General features: G+C 40.4%; 2 protein-coding genes across 7 annotated transcripts in view; one reads left to right on the top strand and one right to left on the bottom strand.

Annotated features, from left to right (window-relative positions):
* DHFR (dihydrofolate reductase) lies at window positions 1-25,184 on the bottom strand. Of its 4 annotated transcripts, XM_054186853.1 has the most exons (7): window positions 24,886-25,184; window positions 24,363-24,412; window positions 21,819-21,924; window positions 20,795-20,921; window positions 10,757-10,872; window positions 9,002-9,118; window positions 1-19 (listed from the first exon to the last, which is right to left on the bottom strand). In XM_054186853.1, exons 1-6 carry the CDS (start codon window positions 25,182-25,184, stop codon window positions 9,031-9,033), a joined length of 786 nt encoding a protein of 261 aa, XP_054042828.1. In that variant the 3' UTR covers window positions 1-19; window positions 9,002-9,030. The 4 variants fall into 4 exon arrangements, with proteins under 4 accessions (XP_054042828.1, XP_054042827.1, XP_054042830.1 ...); XM_054186852.1 differs by lacking the exon at window positions 1-19 and having other exon boundaries at window positions 8,921-9,118; XM_054186854.1 differs by lacking the exons at window positions 1-19; window positions 9,002-9,118 and adding an exon at window positions 10,515-10,624.
* Window positions 25,164-25,296, top strand: part of MSH3 (mutS homolog 3) — a 118,467-nt gene continuing 118,334 nt past the window's right edge. For all 3 annotated transcript variants that reach the window (XM_054186851.1, XM_054186850.1, XM_054186849.1), the window contains exon 1: window positions 25,164-25,296. In XM_054186851.1, coding sequence (XP_054042826.1) covers window positions 25,183-25,296 — 114 coding nt within the window. In that variant the 5' untranslated portion in view covers window positions 25,164-25,182.

Raw genomic sequence — 25,296 nt, 5'->3', positions numbered from 1 at the left:
TATGATAGCCAACATAAATCTTTTACAAAAAAAAAAAAAAAAAGAGACTCGCACCAGTTCTTAAACGAGGAAGATAACTAGATTTTTTTATAAATGTCACAATATTGTCCCTTTTGTCCACTTTTAATTACATGTAAGAACAACTGTTGGTATCAAGAAGTTAATTTTTATGTTAACAGTGAAGGAGGGTGGAAAACCAGAGTAGGGAAAACATCAATGCAGTGCACAGTTTACTCTAAAATACAGAAGATGTTTGCATATGCACTTAGCATATTAGTTTATCGTACTTCTGGGTGTCCCTCTCAGGATCTCTATCAACCCAGCCCTCTCCTCTATTTCACTGACAGCTGGGCTAGCTAGATATCTACCAGGGGAAAGGTTTATGGTCAGAGAATATTAATATTCATTTTAATTGACTAAAACGTCCCACTGCACTGATTCTTGATAAACTTTTGTCCAAATACGGGTGTGCAGAGAGTAAGACTAAAAAAACATACTTGGTTTTCTGGTAGGCAGCTCAACAAGCTGCTGGAAGCCTGGAGCTGGACTGTGGACCCTGGGCCCAGGAGCCTTGTTTTGGGAAGGTTACCCAAAACTTTGCAGCTGGGAGTGTGGGCACACCTGAGAGCCCTGCCTCTGCCAGCGCCGCCAAGCACTATCGACCACTGCAGGGGACTTCCCTAGGTCCCTGGGGATCTCAGGAACAGACTACGTTAGCTGCTCCATTTTGTGTACAGTGGGAAAAAAAAAAAGGAAATATTTTTATTTGATCTGAAACAAAACTTTTTTTTTTTACTTTGCTTTCCATGGGAAATTGTAAATACTTTTGGTGTCATGTCTCTTTGGCACTGAGCAGCCTTAGTCTACACTAGGAAAAACTGATTCAAATGAAGGAGGAGCCATGATATATACTATATATAATTATTTATATATTAATGCATTAGTGTGCAAATTGTTGAACATGGTATAATGCAATACAAATCTTTCTAGTCGTTCTATTGCTTTATCATGTATTGGTGTATATAATTTTCTTCAACACTCTGAATAAATGGCAAAATACAAAAGCATAATTAACTTGGTTTAGTTGTGGTGACTGAATCCCCCCCTTGAAATTATTATTATATACTAATTTGGTACCTTAAAAATACATTTTAAAAATGTTATGTAAAGAGGCAGGTGTTTACTGTGCTAGAACTGTGTGCTGAGAGGAATGCAATAACACATTGTAAACAAGTGTGTTTCTTAAAAATACTTGTATTAAATCTATCAGGTACAGCTGCTTGCTTCTTTAAAATAATGAAGTGAGATTATTCTGGTGATCGAGAGATGTCACGGGAGCGGTCTAAAAAAGGAGACAGAGGCAGTAGGCAGGGTACAGAGGAGCGCTATGTTTTGTTTTAAAAATAATAAGCAAAACCAAAAAGAAGAAATTAGGACTCCATTAAGAGTGTCACAAAAAGCCACAAGCCTGCATGAACTATAAAATCTGGAATAACACTTTATTACTTTATTGGTTTGTTTACTTGGATAATTCTGATTTTGAGGTATACCTGACACTGTACACACTCTTTGGGTCGATCACATCAGGTAAGAGCGCTGAGACGTGTTTGTTTGACATTTAGTCTGGTATTACCCCTTCGGCTTCAGCAAGGTAACACCAAAGTCGAGTTTTCTCCTGATTTCTGCCAGGCATGTTTTAATTATCTAGTTGTGACATGGAGTCTTCTTTCTGGAACAATATGCTCTCTGAAGTGTTTGGTGTATTTTTACTAATTACTTCAATTAAAAAATTGACTGCGCGTGGGAACTGCTCTTGTGGTACTTGCAGGAGTAATTACAATTGGTGAGGGAACAGAAGTTCTTCAAACATTTTTGGAGAATATATGGCACTAAAATGCCTTATTCCATGGACACAACCGTTTGCAATGCTGCAAAAGACAAGCACTAGTTTCCCAAGTGTTGTGAATCAGGAGGCTTACAGGTAACTCTCTTTTGCCAGTGTTTTTATTTCCTCTCAGGTGAATCAGGTATCACTAACACAGTGTGTGAACATCCACAGCGTTGGTTGTTTCTCATAAAGGTGTTCAGAAAAATTCAAAATAGATTGTGAAGGAAGTTATTTTTAAAATTCTTTGACAGTATAGTGCTAGGCATGTTGGTCAAGTGAGAGGGTAGCAAAGCATGCTCTCTGCCATATAACAAGGACTTGTGTTGGTATAGTGATTCCTGACCATAGAACCTGTTTTCTAATTAGGATGAAAAATCACATAATAGTTCAAGACATCAACTGCTACTTTCTCTGCTTACAGGCTTGTTTGAAATTCATACACTAGTGATGGTCAATACCAGATGAATCTTTCATGCTACTGAGAAGAAAAACATACACTCACAGTTTTGTTACAAAGCTTTTTTTTCCCCTGACAGATTTTTTTTAAAATTTTTGGTTTTTTGAGCTGGCCAAGCCGTTTTTCTGCCATAATTTGAAGGATATGGATTTCCTTCATATGAGGATACACTGAATGAAAGCAATCATTATTTAGATTACAGCAGAAAGTTGCCCGTCCCCTTTGTACACTGTAGGATTTTGGAAAGGAAGATGAATTACATACTAGAAAAAAAAATATAGTGAATTGTGCAGTAAACAATGGTGTAACTGCTGTGTGACAAAAGGAAGAAAACCATAATTTGATGAAGGACATTGAGACTCAACGCTTGGAAGAAATCAATTTTGACTGACTGAAAAAGCAATATGCACAAAAGTACTTAGTGAAGAACTCTACAAGAATGGATTGCCTTTTTATATGATTTACAACTGAACAAACAAGAGAAAAATTTAATTTAAAATTTATTAGGAAAATTAATTCTTTATAACTTAGGTATGTTAAATTGATGAGGTTTTCCAACTAGGACTCTTGATGGGAAAAGATCTAAACTTTAACCTTTCTGAATGAAACCTAACAAGATGAGGTATAGTGATTAAAACTCCCTTCTTGAACTTCTGAAAATGAAGCTTCAACCTACTGATACAGCATTGAAAAGTTCAAAAGCTTCTAAAGTGCTCCTTAGTAGAACTGCACAAGTTTTGGTGGAATTCAGCCGTTGAGTTGGCCCAATCTATCTTATTTACTATTACGTGAGAGGTATATTTAATGTTTCTCTTTTCTGTTTTTACTTACTGCAAGAATGGGAATGGGATGTAGTAACCCAGTGAGATGTTCTGCTCATGGTTTAGAGCAGGCATCCTCCAAGTACGTGTTCTGGGGTCTGGGAGGTGTCCTCCTCCATCGAGTGTGTCCACAGGCAGCTCATGTCAAATTATTCCAGGTTTTAAAGCCGCTCACCTAGATCCAGCTGAAGCACGAGATGACATTACTGCTCCTGCTTGCTTACCACTGTCCCTCACTAGCTGTTACTGGCTGTACTAGTGGGAAGGATCACTTCGAGGTTTTTCCTTTCCCTTTCAGGCAAACATGCTTTGTTCAGCCCAAATCGCTCTTCACTGGATATTTAAATGAACCTGCCTGGCTCTGGTGGAAGTGCATGAGGCTTAATCCCTGCAGCCAGCTGAGAGGTGGAGCAGGGATCTCCAGCAAAGGACTGGTAATTCATCAACCAGTACAGCTGTCTGAAGCGAGTGTGAGCGTTCCCAGCAGGGTTTTGTGTGGAGAACTGTGAGTTCAGAGGAAAATGAACATTAAAAGCATGTTACTTCTCAGGAGCTAATGCTCTGGGTTTTGTGCAAGTGTCCTTCTCAAGTAAATCAATGACATAATTTAGAGCCAAAGTGACTTCTATATAATGGTTTGTTTATTGAAAAAGATTCTGCTTGGTATTAGGAGCTCATTAAACTGAACTGCTGAAGGAAAAGACATTGATTTAGGCTTCTGTGAGTAATGGTGTAACATCCATTTCCTGTCCTCTCAAGTTCTGTATTTACTTTTTTTTTCCGTCTGTTTTTTCATAGCAGACACCATTTAGCAAAATATTTAATCTCATACCTAAAGCTTTCCTTAACCAGGCAAATATATGTCCCAATTTCAGGAAAAACACTTACTACCACTTAATCAGGCATAAGCGCATTCTTAAGAGCTCTCTATTTGAAATACCTGCTTTTCTTGATCAGAACAATTCTCTGAATTTCTGTAAATTTCGAATCCAACGGGACAGCTGAAGAGACAGAACTGAGAGGACCCCAGCTGGACGACTGAAGGTGATACACAAATACTAAAGCCAAGACCATCAAAAGATATGAGCAAAACAAGATTTACATGGCGAGATAATCTACTTTATAAAACCACGCAATTTAATTGAAGATAGACAGGTAAGTTTTGGCACATAAGCCTTGGCTCAAGTCACCTGAAAAAAGTCTTGAGAATGTAACCAGAACAGGACTCTGTCTGAGAGCTTTTCTGTTCTTTTTCCAACCACATCAATTAATCTAATAAAAGACTTCTTGTACAGATTGTGCTTTGATGTTATGCAAAAGGAGACGGAATGATCTGCAGACAGAAAACAGAGGAGAGAATAACTCAGGATCACCCCAGAGCCAGCAAGCAAGTCTTTTTAACGGAAGACCAAGAAAAATGAGCAGGTTTCCCATATGCAGTCCCAAAAGCGTATGTTGTCCACCAGGGGAAGCAGGAGATCATCAGCACAGGCGCAATGCTCACCCTTGGGCTACTGGATGCTCGGGGATGTGACTCATGCTTTCAGGTACAGTGCAGGCACTTCAGGATAGGAATTGTATCTGATTTCAGCATAGCTGGCAAAGCCAGCCACACAGACATTCAAATCCTGAAAATCCTTCACTAATGAAATTTTGTCACAGTGTCTTACAAGTGTTAACCCCGCAGCAGTTTGAATGTGTTTCTTTAGTAATTATAGTTACAGGGCAAACTAACACAAGAAACAGTGTAGTCCTTCTAGGAAACGTCAGTTTCCTCTTCTCACCTCACTCTCTCCATTTCCACTCTTTTGTTCCAGGACCTGCCACTTCAGAAGATTTTTGTGATTTTTTGGTCAGCCTACCCTGACTTGTAGGCTTCATTCCTACAGCCCTTCTGGGCAAGCAGAGACGGTTAATGCACAACTGAATAATGAGGGAAGTATCTCCTAGTTTCGTACTTAACCAAGCTTTGCCACCTCATCACCTTTAGTCACCTCATTTTCTGCACTGATTAACAAAGAGCCTTTCCCGCAGCTTCTCCCCTCTCCCAATCAGCTTCTGCCTGCCCAGATCTTCCTCTCCTGTTAGTGTAGCCTTTAAACTACTCAGTATTGGTTTGAGTTTAGGTTTAAGGCTTTGGCAAATCAGCTGTAGTCTGATGAAGACAATGCGGTTGTCTGATCAGTTGAGATCTCATGTCAAGCACTCCTGATGCTCTCCTTAGATAACATGCGTAAACTAATCACTGTCATTTTCCCTTTCCTGTTTTTCCCCTGGTGTTCTGTATATACACTAATAATATTCTGTTTGCTAAATTAGGAAACTCATATTATTTAGAGTGTACCTTTCTTCTCCATGGATTGCTCTCCATGACAGAGATTTGTTGTTGCAATGTTCCCTATTCTGTCCTTGAGTACACTGCGACCGTAACGCTACTGGTGAGCTACTGAAAACATCAGCTTTCTACTGCCAAATGGAAATTGATGTCCACTGTCAGATAAGAGAGATAATGAGTAATAGACAAGCAACAGAAACATTAATGGTTTGTTTTTCACTTCTTATACAGACCCTGTGGTTTTAGCTATCTTGTTAAAACTAGTATTATCCTTAAAAATTAAATTTTTAATCTGTTTAGAACACTTTGTTCCTGGGAAAGCATGAATGAGGGGGATTAAATTATATCTGTACTATACTTTTCTTGGTGATCGGTAATTATATTGTCACTCATGATGCTATTCATTGCACTTAGCTGCATGGAACTGGGGAAAAACATGACATTTCCCCCTGTACTAGACATAATGAGAATCTCTGTCTTTTCACAGAATCATACATCAGTGAGGTACGGGAGTAAACAAAACGTGGGAAAGTTGTATTTGGGACAAAGGATTTTTTCCTTCAAGCCACAGTGTAAAATATTCATATTTCCTTTGGGAAATATAAATGGGGAGGTACCAGGTGCAACACCCAATTTAGGTAAACAGCAAACACATATTTTGTGTCTGTTGCTTTTCCAGCCAACCCGTCACCCAGCGAAGCATCGCTTTTGAAAAAGGCTCTCTAGAAATCCCAGCTACTTACTCTGGCCTTTAGAAGAAGAGAGCAACCATTTTTCTTGTCTTGGTTTTTGGATGAACAATCTTGGGTATCTTTAAAAGGGCACAGTCTTAAAAGAATGTGCAAAGTAACCATGCTCTGGAAATAATACACCTGTCACCAAACAGTCTTTGTATGTGATTCCCAAACACAGGGACTTACACCCTTCTACCTATCCATCTCCTTGAAGCACTAAGCATCTAACCTCGTAGCGGCTGGTATGCCCGTCATTAGGATGAACACACTTCTTTTGGACCCAGCTTCGCTGCAATCAAATGTACTTTCCTAATTCTTGATTGGAATCTGCAGGACATCTTGAAAAGCTCTGATGCAAAAGATGGTGTCCAAATGCAGTGCTTTTATTAAAAGAAAAACCAAAACAATCAAAAATGCATCTTTTTGGCAGAGCGGCATACCAAACAAACTGCATCATTAATACGTTCTGAAAAGCTTTAAGTAGGAAACTGCTATGTTATTTCACAAGTTCTCATTTCCATGAATCATAAATTGTCTTAATTTGTTGTAGAATTTGACAAATGAACACAGTTAAATCTGGAGAGGACTAAGTCAGTCCACAAAGAGTCAGATAACTATCTATGTTCCCAGTGGGCTTGTTTGCATCCAACTTAAAGTTCTCCGCAACCAAAGTGGTGTTACAAAACATTTTGGGCTCAGGGAAACGTATCTCCTGCAATGTATGCTCAGGCAGAAATTTACTAACATATGTTTGCATCAGTATCACAGTGTAATCCAACATCGCATGAAGTCTTTGCTTCCATGTCTAATAAATGTCACTTGCCATAAACACGGTACTTTGCAGAGTAGCTCCGAAGAGCTTTCAATATCGACCTGTTTTTTGATGCTAACTGGTACATATTAAATGCTCTTGGGAGACTATTTTCTCTTGTCAGGGTCACTGTGACATGTATTTAAAAAAAAATACCATCCCCCTGGTAACAGTCTTTTTCCTTCCCTTTCACAATGTGTTGGCAAACTAAAACACAGGAGACTTTTTGTTGTATTACGCAAGCATGTAACTTTGTTGTTTTCATCTTTGTCAAATGATGTAAAGTCAGCACACATGGAACAAAAAGACCAACACAGGGAAGTACTTATATTTTTCAGAATGCAAAAGGAACAGAGAAAATACTGAGACAAACCAGAACAGATGCTGCCAAAATTATCTTTTTCATCAGTGAAATGTTGTAAAATTGCCATGGAAAATTCAAGAGGTGTTCATAGCTGATAATTCTAAGTGTTTTATCAAAGAGGCTTGTTTTTTCGAAAGCAAGGAAATCAGGGTTTAATCTTAGAAAACCAGGTGCTGTTACGGTCCTCCATAGTTATAACACGTAAAACCTGCTGACGGCCAATGCCACCCTCCCTGACGTTAGAACTGGGCCTGTGTGACAAGGGCAAGCATTATTACTTGTATCTCCCACAATACTGCTTCGTAAGACAAAGCTTTTAAAATGCTTTGCAGAAACAGTCCACCAGAGTTTTGAGGTTTTGCCTTTTGGGTTTTTTTTTAAACTTTTTTTTCTACTCTTCTGGTCGCAGACTCACCAGCAGTGCAGGGGAGGCAGGGCTCCCCCCTTGTAGGCTCTCACTCTGAGGGTGGCAGCTGCAGCCCAAGCACAGATGGGCACGGTATGTCCCAGCTCCTCTCCGTGACACTTCGTACATGGAGTCCTCTGCCGCCTGGCAAACTCCCCACAGCCAGAACGCAGCAACAGACTAACATTAGCGATCATGTTGTGATAATACTGGGAATAACAAACTTTGGTCAACAGTTGGCGTTGTATGCCATTAGAATCACAGTGTTACTACAGTACCCGTACATTGCTACTTTTAGAGAACAGTAATGAAAAACATTATTATAGTAGCTGCATTTAATGAAATAGGAAACAGGACCCCACTATCTGCTTATAATCCATATTTGTATGCCACACAGAATATTCAAAATCACACCGACAAATTAACACTCTGCATCTGCATTGACAACATTTAGAAGGGACACAAGAACACAGATTCTGTTAAGAAAGCAATGTTTATGTTCTTGCACTGCAAAGTGGTCACAGTCAAACTGACATAGCACCTTTTCATAAGAGCAGCAAGCCTTTAAATGGGTGTGAAGTTAATGGAAACGTTAAAATTTCTTTATCAGACTAATTTGTAAGTCAGTGTTGTCAGCCAAAAGGCTTGAAGTAGGCTGTGTACCCAGGACAGTTAAGATGACAAGAGGACTTCCATGAAGGACCAACATATGCCTCAACTGCTGCCTGAGACTCCCAGATTCCATTTTTTGTTATGCCCGCATACTTTTTCCACTACACCAGTATGTTTTAAGGGTTGTTAGAAAAGTAGATACCATCCCAGTCAAACTCAAGAGTTTTGACACTTTCTAAGTGCTGGACATTCTGAATGAGGAGATATGCAAACCCTTTGTTTAGGTAGACAGGTTCTGACGCAGTCTAATGCCTTTCATTACTCTTGGAATGTTGCCATAGACTGTAAAAATCAACGCAAGGTCTCATGCAACCTTAGGTGCTGTATTCCTTAGAGCTACCTCCTTCATGCTGCTGACCACCCTCATATTTCCACTGCAGGGTGTATATTCAGCGTGGGGTGTGTTTTTTGGAATCATTCACTACTGAGGTATTGTACTATCAATCAGGACTTTAATATATGTATTTAATATATATTTGCACTCAGTAAGATTTCTTGATTTAAAATGCCTACCCTTAACACAGAAGTACAGAAAGCCTCATTTATTGTGCCAAGACAGCTTTTTCATACACTTCAAATTTGTACTGGATGCCATTCTCCTCTTGGATATCAGCAGGGACACCTGGGTACCTGGAGAGAGGGGAAAAGACAAAGCAAAAGCCAATAAGTAGATAAAAATATTATTATGAGTCACTTGTAATTTATCTGATCAATTAGAAAAGAGAGTTGTTTGAAAAAGGAGATGAAAATATCATCCTTACAATAGGTATACTAAGCTCAAACTATGTAGGAATCATGTTAACTACTACCAGCAACTTGCATGCGCATCTTTTTTTAAATCAAGAAAACATACTCTGATGCAAAAACCTCCCCACCTTTTTGGCTTAATCAAAAAACCCCAACACTTTTATTAAAGCCTCCAACACGTTATTTAAAATGTCTGCAAAGGTAGAAAAGATACAGAACACTTTTGGGTTTTTTCACTTTGCTCGGACGGTTTAGAGGAAATGATAAGTTAAAGGTTTCTGACAAGTCCACTACACCTTCTTAAAGCACCTGACTGCTACCATACAAAGTGTTCCTCTATATTCCAGATTTACTAAAACAGGTTTTATTAACAGATACCTTCAAAAATCTCTTCTGCTCCCTGTGACAGAGTAAGGATTTTGAATGTGCAATGTTGACTTTGAGGGAGAAAGAAATTTTAAATTTTATTTGCTAGCTTTGACTCTATTAGGTTTCCACTTTAGTGATGGAAATTTTATAAAGTCGTGTTTTAAGGCCAAATTCTGATTTCAGTACACTGTCCCAAACCAATGTATAACTGAGAAACAGCAAAGAGGGAGGGGAGCTTTGGGTCAGACATCAGGATACATCAGGATGCATCAGATGCATCAGATCAGTGCAGCTCAGAATATGTTAAGATGAAAAAGGTGACTCATTCTCCCTACTCGCCTTGTTTGTCTCTCCTGCATCCCTCTTTCCTGCCCCTACCTATTCTCTCCCACTTCGGTGCTAACCCATTCCCGTGCCCTGCGCAGAGAGCTTGACTTGCCATACTTTCTATTTCTTCCAGTGCTGGCCTGTAACTAGCTGGGAACCAAAATGGGAGCAGCAAGAAGAGGAAGAGGTCCTTTCCTTGCTGGTTCTCCAGGCAGACGTTTGAATTTTTGCCGCCCCTCTATTGCCTGTTGGATGTAATCTTGTTGGAGAGGACACAAAAGTATCACTGGCGTATGACAAGGATAACACAGAAGAAACCACAGTGAATGGCAAAAAATTACAGTTCGATACTTGTTCCTGCTAGTTTGTTAGGAAGAAGCAATTGTCTCAAGAAAAAGGAATAACCTTAGAAATCGCTCAACCCTCCCTGCTCAAACCCATTGAATTTGTCGTCAATTTATCAAAGACATTCAGAGGCTAAATACCATTGACTAACAACATACCGAGAGTTACAAAATTCAGTAAATATTTGAGTAATTCTAAAATGAGAAGCAATAAGAAAGTTATTTTTCAAGCAAACCAACAAATGTAATTCTTTACCATAAAGATTATGAGAAGGATGAAGAACACAAGTTCCAACAACCTCTCTGTGCTGAGTGCGGTGCAATTCCAGGTTCTAAGTAAAATATGACTCTGGGGAAAAATACAGTGAAAAGCACCTCTAACTCAAAACAGAACATGGCTTTAATAGGACCCTTACACATTCAAAGTAGGTTATTAAGTCTTCCATCTGAACAGAAAACTACTATGCATCGTAATACTTACTCTGCGAGAAGTTTGTAGTCTTTATAGTTGATTTCTGGAAAAAATGTGTCACTTTCAAATTCCTGCAAAATTCTTGTCACAAACAATCGATGATTAATTGGCTTCTCCATCGCTGCCTTTAAAAACAGTAGAAACAATTAAAACTGAGTTGTTCCCTGTAAAACAGCTCAACCATGCATGAAGTAGTGTTGTTTATTAACATTTTTAATATTCTTGTTTTATAATCCTCTTTGAAGTCTGTAAGATAATATCGAGTGTAAGTTCTTATGTGGAACACTGGCTTTTTTCACCAACTCTCCAACTTCTTGCTCTGCCTGCACCAGACATCACCACGGTGGCATTCAAAAAGAACCAAGAGATAAGAGTCTTAGCATATTCTCTACTTGCACTGCACACCAAATACGTTACCTAAAACTGAAACTCACTTACTATTTTAGGTATATTTGGGGATTTAAGCAATGCAGCAAAAATTGAACTCTAAATCTCCTCTTTTGGACTCTGCCCAAGACTACTTTCTAAAGAGATAATTTCATCTTGTGCCAGTTCACCTGGGAAGTATCAATAATACCTATTCTCAGAGCTTGGGGTATCTGACAGAAAGTAAGAAAAAATTATGAGTAGTCCTGTGAGAAGAAAGGAGCAGTACAGCCAAGCAATTTCAGAATCCTACCTCTTTGAACGACAGGAAGCTTTAAGAAGTGAGAGGCCCACACCTCAAGGTAATTTGTTCCAATATTTAATTAATGTCACTGCTAAGCCTTTATAATGTATTTTTAGTCTGCATTAGTCTGCAGTTCCAGTGATCAAATTATCTATCAGTTTACCATCAAAATTTGATTTCTGCATTATGGCAAAGTGATAATATGCATTGAAAGTTATATCAAAAAAACAAGAAAGTCTCCAAGATTCTTGGATGAAAGAAGTTATGAAGACACCTGTTAGGTGAGTTCTTCACTAACAAATTCACACAAACTCAGGAGTTAAAAAAAGATGTTTTGTCTCCAGATCAGACTGAAAAGTCACCTCTTCCAGACCTTCTTGGCATTAAAATAACCCATTAAAAGTTATACTGGTGGGTGGCTACAATGTCTTTTTGAGAAGCTTGAAGCTGTTTCTCCCTTTCCTTTAAATTGGCAATGAGCAATGCTCTTTGTTAAAGGTGATTCACCATGCAGCATACTATTAGCTGTTACTTTGACAAGTACTGGAACTAAGTAATAGCAAATTTAATTCAATAAAATTAATTGGTATCACTGCTGAAAAGTTAGTTTCTAGAAAAGCTGCTCTATTGCTAGAGAGTGACTTAAAATGGGAGGGGTAAGTCACAGCACACTGGCATCCAACAGCATTGAACTGTTGTTCATCTAGTTTGTATATAAACAACCCATTTTTAATTTCTTAAAATAAGGGTGGGAGGTAAGAGGGGAAACATACAGCTTTAGAATGATAGAATAATCTGCTACACAAATAAAAACATACTGTGTGTAAATGAGAGACTTCTGTTTCATAGTAGAGGAATAAATCAACTTCCTAGCCAGAGTTTCAGCAAGAGCTCTGTACCACCAAGACACATCAGGGAAGAGCACAGAGTGACTGACCATAGATACTGCAAAGACAGCTGAACTGAGCATGGAGGGGACGGGAGGGTGACCTCAGTCCCAGCTAAATGGTTGCATTAGTTGAGTGAACCAACCAGCCACTTGGCCCCAAGTTAATAAAAATGGTGCAAATGCTTCCTGAGTTAGCCAGACCAGCTCTGGGGGTCTGTGTGTGTATGTGGCCCACAAATACTAAACAAACAAAAAGAACTGGGAAAAGAGCAAAAGCCTTGAGCTGGTTTCAACCCACATATTCTTCCTCAGCAGCTGAGAATGCCCAGCGTCACGACAGTAAGCTTGTCAGGCAAGGACAAACACTTTGTAAAGTGATTTGACTTTGTATTTCAGTTGCTCTACTCCACTAAGTGTAATTTTCACTTGTATTGGGATTTAAGTACATAGCTGAATCACGTCACGTGCTGGCATCCTGATGTGGCCTTGGCCTGTGCTCATGGCCCCCTCTAGTCATCCCAGGGCTACCTCTGACTCTGGTTACCTTCATGGGGCCTGATCCTGCCCTGTGGACATGCCTCATCACCATAAGCCCTGGCCGGTGAGGCCCTTGTCATGACATGGTCATTGCTCACGGATCCCAGCTCCCAGCCCTTTGGGAGCACCTGGTCCTGCATGTTCCCTGACAGTGACTTCAGAAAACTAGAAATAAGTAAATTTTTTATCATCAAACATGAAGCCTTCCACATGTGGAGTCTCTAAAGGAACTTGGTTGGAGAGGACTGGACTCTGACACCTTCTCTCCAAACTGCTGCTATGGACCTGGCAGGATGGGGGAGGTGATTTATCACATTTGCCTGAGGACTAAGGTAGTTCCTCACTGACATTCAATTCACTCTTGTCCTGTCCAGCCCGCTCTAGCTGTTTCACCACCTTTTTTAGGTACAGAGGTTAGAGAATGCATAGTGCTCATTTGATAGAATGTTAATATACTTAATTCTAAATTTAATCAAGGAAATATACATATTTACTCTAATGAACAGAACAGTGTGAGTATGAATTTGTTCTAATGTAACATGTACACAATACGAAGGTATGGATATAAATAATCTTGAATATTTAAACAGAATGTTCACTAACTAAATGTATTTGTAGTGATCAGGCAATACCATGGGAAGTTAGCACAATACTAAATAGACAAATCATTTACAATTAAGTAGGAGATCAGTACTTTGGTTTTTTCGTTTTGCGTATTTGATAAATGTGAGGATAATATATGTTACGGAAAAGATAGATATCAAGAAAGGACTTGTTGGAAATACTTGTCCCAGGGCAAAAGGAGGAGAATTTTAAACAAAATGAGGCCTTTGAGCTCATGCTTCTGTAAATTTGAAAAATCTGCATCCTCACTCCATGGTCATTACATTACCCTTAGTCTATTGCCACACCGGGTCTTAAAAGTCATTCTTGCTACAATTTTAATTTACTGTGTTTTTCCATAATCCATTCAGTTATCCTTGGACTGTATTTGTACCTGCACTGGTTTCCCTTGGGAGCTGCGTATGTGTTTGATCTCCACACAGGCTCACCTCCTTGTGTAGCAGCTACCAAACCTTTTAAGGCATTGCAGCCTGATGCAACAGGGAAAAGTAGTGCTGATTTTTGGTACACACCAAAGTACATCCTATTAAAACTGTGGCTGTTGATCTCTCAGAAACACCAGAACCACTCCTCAAGCAGTGATGACCTTCCGCAAGAGACGGAGGTCAGGAGAACAGAGGCATCAGGATCCCTGCTGTTGTCCCAGGTACATCAATCCTCTATGTGAACATGAGTCTTTCCTAAGACTCAGAAAACTCATATATACCTTCATAACCCTGTGAAAAGACCTTAGCATACTGTCGTCTTTTTGCTCACTTCCAAGAAACCCTCAGCAGGCCTGCCTCTGAAGCATGACGCAAAAGGGAGATGGCCTAGGCATCATCTTCCCCATAATTTCCAGCTGTGCTGGACTGACAGCCGTACAAAATCAGATTATGTCTGCATGTGCAGGGCCACTGCCTTGAATTAGTTTCTCTCTGCAGAACACAGGTTAAAACAGCCTGCAACAAAGAACAGCTGTGCTTTACAAGTAATTTCAGAAGTATTACATGGAAAATTAATCTTTTATAAATCTAATCACCAAGCCCCTGTAAAGTACTGGGCATAGCAACCAATTGCTGTAGGAGGGATCAATTATTTCTAGTCATTTAAAGATTCACAGGTTTTAACGGACACACACAGGCTGCTCTACCAATTATATAAAGTAAAATAGCCAAAGTAACTACGTGAGGCACTTATTTTTCAAGTGTCTTTCCAGACCACACCACTGCCAATCCAAACAAAATATGAGAACACTATAAAAGAGACAATTTCAAAATAAACAGTCTGTTTATTTGCATTCTCTTTTTCAACGCTTAAAATGTATTGGACACACGCAAGCTGCATTTTGAAGCCACAAGAGTACTAAAAAGTATATTTTATACATTAAAAAAAAATCTCACAGCTGAAGATCTCACAAAGTTCTAGATCTTACCAAGGTAAAAACCAAGTTTAAACTTTGGCTATTAGGAGAGTTGCGGTGATAGCCAGGAGAATCAACACCCTCAAAATTCCTTCCTTTCCACACTGCTTGTGCTCAGTTTAGTGAGAGAGGAGACAGCTCCCACCACCAGTTCTGTGCCAGGGACAAAGGCAAGCACAACAGAAATCTTCTATGACTATAATCGAAAAACCTACCCATTTTGCCCTTGCAGAAACAGATCTACTTTTAGCCACTAGACTTTTCCGTGTGATAGTCTTAAACAAGGGTCTTTTAAGTCTTTTCCTCTATGATCTCTGTGAGCATCTTTGAAAAATAATTTAAAAAGCAACAACCTCTCACAGCTGCATGATTTGTGTCTGCAACTGACTCATCTATTAACCTTTTTTAGTCATTATTTTTTCCCAGAGGAATGTCAAATCAATATGTTTGTTCACAAGAATGAGCACACAAAAAGCTTGTTTAGGAGTAACAACAATATTAAACATTAAAAATCTCCTGAGTTTATTTTGAAGACTGTACTGGAAAGGCTGGGTATGTCCCTCTCAAGTCTGTGAAAGTATAAAGATGCTAAATTAAAGAAAATTCTTAAACTTTTAACAGAATTTTTTAGTTAATCCACTAGTCCATTGCTAATATTGTAGAGCCGTTTCCTCTGATTTTATTTATAACTAGGTAAGAGCTAGAAGTATTGGTGACTGGAGTCATGACTACAATAGTAATAGATATATTTTTACAAAGCATAAATCTCTATGGGGAGGGCAGGGCTGTCAGCTGTAATGCTGTGACCCTGCCACTTTTACATAAAAGAGATATTAGGGAATTGCACTAAGAGTGCCCACACCCTTTCTCAAAAAACACCCAGAAGGTCATAGGAATAGAGGAAGATTGTCTTCCCATTCCCATCTTTTTGTTCAGACAACCACATAAAGCTACACAACTACACATGGGAAAATTCCCCTGTAAAGAAGGACTCTGCAGCATTACAGTAACGAAGAGCAGAGCAATACAATGCTTCAGGCCTGCAGCGTGACGTCCTTCATGTCACCAGCGACACGCAGCTCAGAGGAGCCTGCTCTCTGCAGCACGTTCTTTGTGAGCACTGTTCAAAGGGAGCAACAGCACCTGCAAGAGTGGAGCGCTTGAGCATGGAAAAATGAGCTGTCTCCCTTGTAAGTGGATCTCAGTCCTTGGTCACATCTCAGACTGAACACAACACTTCAAAAACACGGTAACATACACGTTAGTCTCTATTCCAATAGGTACACAGCTTAAAACCACTCCAGGAGTTACGCAGCTCAAAATCACTTTGTCTTATATGCAGGGAAGGTAGAAAAATTACTATTATTTCTTCTATAGTTTACAGGAAATTCAGACATACTAAAATGTAATCTTTAAAACGTATATTTTAGTATATTAATATTAGCTAGTGAAGTTTTGGCAGGCTTGAAAAAAAAAATCATGATAAAACTAGTGACTCAAATTGTTAAAACTTCTCTTTTTTAAAGAGGTGATCCTTATGGTACAGCAAAGATTTGAAGCTTAGCAAATATGGCATTCAGAACCCACTCGGGGCATTCAGAACCCAGTGAAGCTTATATGCTTAGTCAAGAAACTCTATTTAAGAGGGTAATTAATCATCTGCAAGAGACTTGCTGCACTAAATATGAATAGCAACTTCATAATTCAATAATTTTGAAGAATGAAAGGGGGTAGATTACCAAACACAATATGTCAAATATTAATACATAGTAAGACACCTGAGCATGAATATTAGATAAAATTTTCCCTTGGAGATTACTGGAAATTTAATTTTCCAGCTCAAGTCTCTTTGCTGAAGAATTTCCCCAAACGCTATTTATCACCAGCATCTATTTTCTGCTATGGCCAGCCTAGATACTAACCAAACAGCAAAAACAACAAAACTTCTTATGAAAGAACTTTTTGTTCTGTTATGAAAGTACAAGTTTCTTCTCCAAATTTAATAGAGGAATACAATTCTGCACTTAAGCAATGTGACCTTGAGTGTCATTGTTTGCTTCTGTGGCATTGAGAAAGCAACAAGCTGAGGAGGAACATATAAATTAGAAGAGACAATTTTAAATGTTCAAGATGCTGTAGGAAAAACTGTTTTATCAAGGTGAAAACCTGTTTGACACATAGCCTGCTCTGGTGTTACTAAAGAGGCCTTGGTTATGAGGACCTGACTCATAAATTTTGCAATTTTTTTTTTTTAGTTTTGTTGCTAGGTTTATTTTGGTTTGGGTTGGTTGGGTTTTTTTCCCCACACTGGTAGGTTCACTGTTAGGGATTTGTGCTTGGTTATTTTTACAAAGCAAGATTAACATTCTACAGACAACATACAAGACCATTTCATCCACATAAGTAAACCTACACCTTGTTTTGTTTAGTTCTTTTTTTCTTAAATCCCTGTTTAATATTCGGGGATGTGCTGGACTTACAATTCCTATTCCTAGTAAAATCTGAATGTTGTTTGTAATTAATTTAAAACGCACAGTTCAAATCCAGTTGAAAGAGACTGATGTGTAATTTATACTGAGCAGACTCAGCCTTAGGATCTCCAGGTTGTGCTGTTGTTCGGAGTCAAAGCCAAGACCTGAACCTCTCGATTAAGAGACAATACCTCCACACAGAGGACATCTATGCTAGTGTCTTAACTCAGAACAGAAATGTGGTTTTGAAACTAATCTTCCAATTGCCCCCGCTCACCGTGCTTTAATTGTAGTACGAACCAATCCTGGTGTGCGTGAATTAAACTTTTTGGGGATAAAACCGTGCCAGAAAACCTGCTCCAGAAACATGTCTGATGAGCTCCAACAGCTAATAGGGACTCAAGGGCCAGAATCAATGAGTGAGTCACCACCACAAGTTTTCCAGCAAACAACAAGCTCTCAGAAGCCAGCAGACGGCTCTCAAAACATCAAGTGTTCACGCAAAATCATGGAGTTCCTCTCATGACACATAACAGCTTCGTAATTGCTGTGACTAACTGACCATTGCTGGGCTGCTACACTCCTCCTTCCTCATCCATACAATCAATACCAACATCAACTCCTTCTGTAACTCAAGAGATCCAGAAAAGTGCAGAAGATCCAGCACAGCATCATACTGAGATGCAAAGAAAAGAAACTTGTAAACCTGTGCTGTGAGAAGTCCAAAAGTTTCCCTGGAGGCAACAGTACTACCTTGTGACTGTATCAGGAATTACAAACCTGATGAAGTGATTGGTGTGAAGTCAAATTTAAGAAGATGAAGGCTAAAAAGGTTTTCCAACCCTCAGTGGACTGTGGGAGCTGTTTTCAATCTTTCTGCTCTCACTTCCTAATACCAACATTCAACTCAGCTCTCCCGGTCCCCACCAAAAAGCCTACTATGTCTAGCTGCTCTGCCTTCTCCTGTTGCAAAGGAGAGGCAGTTTCCCCTGAGTATGCTGCTGAACACAGCATGAATTATAACCTACATGAGGACTTGGATGGCCACCCTGTTCAGAGCTCGCTTTCCTCTGTCCTTCAACTCGAGGCAGAAACAAGCTTATGCCAACACTCCCACCACCCTGGAAAGAACTGTGTCCTTGATAACCCAAGGGCGGTGGGCAAAACGGCCATAAGCAATAGACAGCTGCACTCTGTCCTTATAAATGTTCAGAGACTGTCACAGGCATGATCCTCTTTCCTCTGCAGTCCCCTCTGCTGCTGAGGGCAGCATCCCGTCCTGAAATGCCACCTGGGCACATATGATCCAGCACCTTTGCTTGCAGGGCACAGCAGCCATCCCTGCTTGAGACCGAGAGACAGGCTGGACACCCGTGTCCCAAAAAGTGCCCTCCTGCACTCAGGCAGCTGGGTAGATGCTCCACCTTGGCACAACTCTCTGGGATAAGCCAGACTGTCAGAATTCTCCCTAATGAATTACAAATTCCTTTGAAACATCCTGAGTACATGCTTGAAACCAGTTGAAAATTTAAGTCAGCACCTGATCAGCACAGGTAATATCGATCAAAACTGCCGAGTTATAATCTAAGTATTGGCCAGTAATAGTCTAAAAAAATGGCATTGCTTTCTACACAATATAAGCCAGACATGGGAAAAATAGTTAAACTATAAGTCTACAACATAGATGCTCCTGGAAGAACAAACAAAAATCATCGCGCTTTGCAGCACTAGGTGAGTATGTGGCCATTTCACCAAAACAGTAAATGCTTCTGCTCATACTATGCAACCTGCAGAACTACAGGCAGAAGCCAAATCCAGTCTCTTGCTCATGTTGGGCAGTTATGCTCAATCTGAAGAGAATCTGCCTCCAGAAACAAAATTGCTACTTACGGTCTGGAAGCAGGTATTTTAATGGCTGAAAGTGAAGAAAAGGTTACCTCTATATGACAATACTTGATTATAGGCTGAATGCATTTGGACATCAAATATACGGTGGACTTCACCACATGCAAAAGTGATTATAAAACATAAAATAAATAAATAAAAAAGAGGAACAACAGTGTTTTACAGGGTATTTACATATGCATCTTATTTTTCTTACAAGTTTAGCAGTATCTAACTACTTTGCTTTTTTACTGTAAAAGACACAAAGAAAAAGTTCATGAAAGGCACAAACCACAAAGGCATGAAATATCAGAACGTGTATTTTCCCATGCCATGTACAAAGCATATTATCAGCCCTAATTTGCTACCAGGAGCATAATGGCATTTTCATCACACACCTGAAGTCCGAGTTCCAAAAAAGAAGTGGAATGTACTTCCCAGCATACCTGTCATGACTAAATGGCAGCAGAACTATTTTTTCCTTTACTATATGAAACAAACAAAAAATCTGTTTTACAATTCTTAATTAAGACTTTTTTATCAGAAGAAAGACTGTTTACTGCTGTCCTTATTCCATATGCTCCTGAATGGTATGAAAGGAATGACGTTGATGGCCATAATCTCTTGTGTGGTACTGTTTGACAACAAATGCAAATTATATGAGAACTTAACAAAAGAAGACAAAAATCAATTGAGAGTTAAAGGGCAGAACCCCGACTGAAAGGATGACTCTAGGGATGTGGGTGGAGGCATGGAGAGCTAACTATACTTTACAAGTGTATACATGGAAAATGAGAGGAAGGGTTTGGGTGGAAGGGCAAAAGATGGCTGAGGAAACATGGGCCAACAAGAAGATGGGTTTTACTGCAGACCTGCATGTTGCACAGCAAATACCTTAGTTAAGGACAGGAGAACTATTGCATTTGTAGGAAAACAGGGCTTTGTCTGTGCAAAGATGGTCCTGAGAAGAAAGAGGCACATGCTGCCTTTTTGGCACATGAACAGACGCCTGAATACCGAGACAGCCCAGACACCAAGAGAAACCTGGGGAGTGGGAACAGTAGGGATGCCTGGTTGTTGTATGGGAAAACAGAGTCAGTTCTCTACTTTGTTGTATGATTATCTCCTCTTATTGCTGACACCATCACCTGCCAGCTCGCTCTAAATCCTCTTTCCTTACCTGTATAAAGCGCCATATTCTGGCTAAAAATGACAGATCAATTTTCCTTTTTTCCCCACTTCCTCTGAAGAGTCAGTCTAATACCTCAGTAAAATAAATGTAACGATATGGGTCTTGTGTAAAAACCTAACAATTTAGAGATTTAAGAAAAGCTCTCAAAAGTGCAATGACTGTATGACACCAGACCATGACAAGAGGAACATTTGGTTACTCGGGCAGATTTTAAATTTGTCAGTTGAAATTTTATCCTGCAGACTTATTCTGTTGTAATCGCTGCAGTTTGCTGGGTCACGCGAAGGAAAGGCCCTTCCTAAAGCTGAAGTAACAGGAACTTGAGCCATCATCATCCCATGGCAAAAAATGAGTAATTTAGGAATACTCTAAATGTACCTTGTAAACCGAAGTGCCTCCAACAATCCAAACCATATCTACTTTACTTTTTAACTCTGGTGAATCCAAAAGAGCTAAAGCATCATCCAGACTTTTGGAAAGATAATGTGCTCCTTTTGGGGTTTCCCTAGAAAAAGTAAAAGGTTTTATTACCAAATAATTAAAGGACCACTTATCATGATAATCAATACAACCTAGACATACAATGCGTGCTGCTGAATTCACAAATGATTAAACGTTTCACATTAGTTAATTATTTTGAAATGCCAATTAATGCTAAACTATGTGAGAATTCTCATCTGGCTGCAGGATTGTTTAATAATTCACAGTTTAATCATAACTGTGATTTAAGACACATAAATTACAGATCTGAAATTTTATATTATGTTTTTAAAAAAGCATAACTGAGAAATTTAGATATCTATAAAATGAAATACAGATTTCTACCTAATTCTAGAACGTTAGTATTTCATTCAATAAAACTAGTCAAAAAGCCCCTATCCCCTGTGCCCCTATATTCAGCACAAAATCCACCAACGTCCTCCAAAGCCATAAACGATTATAAAGTGGACATTTTTGTTTAAGAATATTTGGATAACTGGGGGTGATGCATTCAAGAAAAGAGCTCTGAAAATGGACAGTTCTTTTTCCTTAAATGCTGATAAAAATAAACTTCAAAAAAGGGAATAAGAGACACCAATCTAACCAGGAACTACAGAAATACAGTTAAATACATGAGTCAGAAAGACTACTGACAATTGTCAGATGGTTTGTATGTAGAGCTAGGATTAGTACTTATTATGCAAAGTAATGACAAGTATCTTGTGAATTAATTAAAAAACAAAAGAAATAAAAATAATAATTAAAAAAAATTAAAGGTAAAGTAGTGTTATCACTCAGAACCAATAGCAGAAATGCTTCCTAACTGGACATGTTACATTTAGAATTACTTTAGGATGTATTGCTACACGTATTTTTAGAGACTTGTTATTTGTTTTACAGGCCTATTAGTCATCATACATACTTGAGCTCCCGGCTGAGCACTATATTAATTCTGTCTTTTAAAGGACGATTCTTCTCAGGAATGGAGAACCAGGTTTTTTTACCCATTATCAGTGCATTCTGTTTACCTGAGTAAGAGAGAAAACACTTATTTAAAGGGTATTTTCACTCTGTCCCAGTTTGTTTTGGTCGTTCAGTGACACTGCTGGACTTACCTTCCCCCTTCCAAACTCCATTTCAGCAGTTAACAAAAGTACAAGCTTAGGCCACGATTCTCAAGTTAGCCACATGCATAAAAGAAGATGCTTGTGTTCTCAAAGCCTTGGCAGGCATTTGACACCAAAGTAGTCTCATGCACACCTATAAACTTATCAAAACTTATCAAAAATAAAAAAAAGCCACGTCACTGCCCGTTACATGCATTACCCAGACATTGCCTCTGCTATAATGATGGGGGCCAAATTAATCTTCATGTGTGAGACCAACTCACACCCTCAAGAGTTCTCTTAGTGTCAAAAAAACATTGACTTTGTGTTTGCATGTTCCACCATTCCTGGTTTATGATCTGGAATAACTGCCAGCTTTGAGCGTTATTTAAAACAAAGAAAAAAAAAAAGCTAGATAAAAGGATAACTTTTAGGAGAAGAATCACCCAAATTAAGAGAACTCATGCTCCATTTGTTTGTTAGCAGTATCTAAAGACTCTTCTCCTGCAGACAACCTTCATGAGCAGGTTTCCAAGAGATATACTGCAGTGTCAGTTTAGATATGTTGGCACAGACCACTGCTGAAGGAAATGCACAAGTTCTGAAAAACATATGTATTTTCTTACTAGAGGTTCACACTGGGATGCCTATGAGGTCAGAACAAACATTTGTCTAGACCAATAGCTAGTTTACAGCAGTGGCCAGTGCAGGTATGCAAGCAGACTACAAGCAAGATTAGGTGATGCATCTCCATTGTGTTCTTCCCACTTTCAAATATCAGTGACTCGCTGACTTTCTCCAGCCAATGGTGATATCCCTTCTGATTGATGGCAACATAATGCATTAAGAGGTGTGGTTAAGAAGCAACTTAACTGCTTAGCATCTAAGGTCATAGCTTATTAAAAAATCTGCAGGCAGGATGCAGCAAAAATTTTCTTCTTAAATTATATTTAAAACATCTTTTTTTGATTACAGGTTATTGTGCCAGGTAAAATGCAAATTGCAGACATATAAAAAGATTTACACTTGTGTTCTGTCTTTTTATATGTAAGGTTGCAATGGGCTCAATCAGGTCTCCAAAACGTAAGTAAAATCCTTCACATAAGAACTGGTGCAAAAGGAGACTAGACATTCCTTGTGGAATATGGAATAGGTCACTCAGTCACAACAAGGGTATATGTTAGGCTGCTCAGAAGTTTTGGCAAACAAATGTGTTTTGCTAGAAACAGTTTTAAGACAAGCATGAAAACAAAACACAGGAAAGAGAGTGACCACACTGGCAAACAGAGAAGCTGCAGGAACATGAGGATAAACCTGTTATCTCTTCTGGCTCCACCAGGCGCAGCGAGCCAGTTGCATGGCTCAGGGAGGTCCTATTCTTCCTCTCCTGATGCCTCCTTCCCGCTCCTCCCATGCACCTTGTACTGTCAGTCCCTGCAGATTCCCAGTAGTAGCTTAGTCTACTGGGTTAAAGAATTAAAACATCTTAAGGAAATGTCAAATCAGCACTAAAGTCAGTGTGAAAAAGGAACAAGGGCAATGTGGCAAGACTTGTCTCTTCTGGCAGCGGTAAATACCCAGTCAGAACAAATCAGCTGTTTTCACCTTTTGCATTCCTATCCCCATTTGTTTGTGCTGATTTTCACAAAGTTTCTCACCCCGCAATAACTGGTTTTATCTCATCAAAATAATAAAGTCTATGAGATTACTTTGCTGCAAAGGTCTCGCCAGGCCTGAACGTTGATTGCTGCCTATTACCTGTAGGGTTGCATGTTGCTGCATGTGGATATACTGCATATGATTGCAATATTGTTGTTGCATAGTATCAGTATGGTTAGCGTTTTCTGGTATATTTGGATGGCTCAGCACTCGGAAAATCAACCAAAATTACTGTCGCAAGGGTCAGAGGGGTGGAACAAATGGCCAAGGCTGAGCTACAGCAAACAAGTTAGATAAGTTCATACAGCCTGAAAAAAAAACCCTCAGATAATTAATCAGCATATAAAACCCTTTCAATTTCTAATTTGTTCAGGGTTGGAGTTGTAGGTAAGGGCAGGTAGGTGAACTTTTTTTACTCTGTTGGGGAAACCGGACTTTGAAATTCTTTTTATTCACAAATCACCTGCAACCCAGCAACAACCGATTTGCCTCCAGTTTCTTTATCTAACTGAAACAATCTGCAGATGGTGCATTTGCAAACGGGTAAAATACTTGTGAGGCTTGGGAGGGTGGGGGAGGGCAGGCTGCTTGCAGAAGCAGGGCTTTTAAGTTAGGGAAAAGTGTAATTACCACTCTTTTGCATGACCGAGACCAGGCTTTTACTGAGGAGACGCACACCTCAGCAACAAGCACAACGTTACCTTCCACATGGGACGTGCTCGTCATTCTCTGGAAGTACCTGTACTCATTCCTGGCAAGAAAATGAGAAAAGCATTACGACGAGGTTTAGGAATAAGTTACGTTTCTCTAATTGGAAAAAAAATCCCATTATAACTCAAGTGCCTCAGCCCGGGGAGGAAAGGCTGGTCGGGCCCCGGCCCGGTGCCATGCCTGAAGAGAGACCTTTGGCCCCGGCCCTGCCTGCAGCAGAGCTAACCCACTGCCGGGACCCTGCCGGCGCTGCCTCCCTGAGCCCCTCGGGGCTCCCAGACACGGCGGCAGGGCCCAGCAGCCATTGCCCCGGCCGCGGACCCGCCGACCGCCACCGCGACCACTTTCCCGCCCTGTTGAGCATCGTCCCTCCCCGACTACAACTCCCGTCGGGCAACGCGCGGCGCCACACACCCCGCCGGCGGGGAGCGCGCCGCACTGCACGCTGGGAGTTGTAGTCCGCCCGCGCTCCCGCCTCCCCAGAGGGTAGGAGACCGTCCAGACCCGTCGTACCTCAGCGGCGGCCAGGGCAAGCTGCCGTCCTTCCCGATACCCATGTTCTGGCAGACGGCCACGATGGAGTTGAGCGAGCGCACCATGACGCCCGCCGCCGCACCGGACTTCACAGCAGCAGGGCGGAACGGCGTGAGGGGGCGGTGGCCGGGCTGAGGCGGGACGGCGTGAGGGATCGCACCCGGCGGCGGAGGCACTTCCCCCGCCGCTCCGCCCCGCGCCCGCCGTCGCATCCGGCGGAGGAAGGTGGTGCCGGTGCCCGCGGCCCCAGGGTTCGCCATCGCCGCCGCCATCGCCATGCCGCGGGGGCAGCGGCGGGAACGCGGCGGCGGCGGGGGGCAGCAGCTAGTACTGAGCAGGTTCTTTGGAGCGGCGGGGAGCGGCGGGGAGCAGGGCCCTGCCCGGCAGACG

The sequence above is a fragment of the Rissa tridactyla genome, chromosome Z (assembly GCF_028500815.1).
Source record: "Rissa tridactyla isolate bRisTri1 chromosome Z, bRisTri1.patW.cur.20221130, whole genome shotgun sequence".
Classification (NCBI taxonomy): domain Eukaryota; kingdom Metazoa; phylum Chordata; class Aves; order Charadriiformes; family Laridae; genus Rissa; species Rissa tridactyla.
The sequence above is the reverse complement of the archived record's forward strand: the minus strand, read 5'-3'. Positions and strand labels throughout refer to the sequence as shown.

What these genes read in the sequence shown, in the direction of transcription:
- DHFR (XM_054186853.1), bottom strand. Translation starts at nt 25,184, where the DNA reads ATGGCGATGGCGGCGGCGATGGCGAACCCTGGGGCCGCGGGCACCGGC. An exon ending in GTGCTCAGCCGGGAGCTCAA is followed by an intron (nt 20,922 to 21,818) that starts GTATGTATGATG and finishes TACTTTTTCTAG; the next exon opens with GGAAACCCCAAAAGGAGCAC. An exon ending in GAGGCACTTCGGTTTACAAG is followed by an intron (nt 10,873 to 20,794) that starts GTACATTTAGAG and finishes CTGTTTTTAAAG; the next exon opens with GCAGCGATGGAGAAGCCAAT.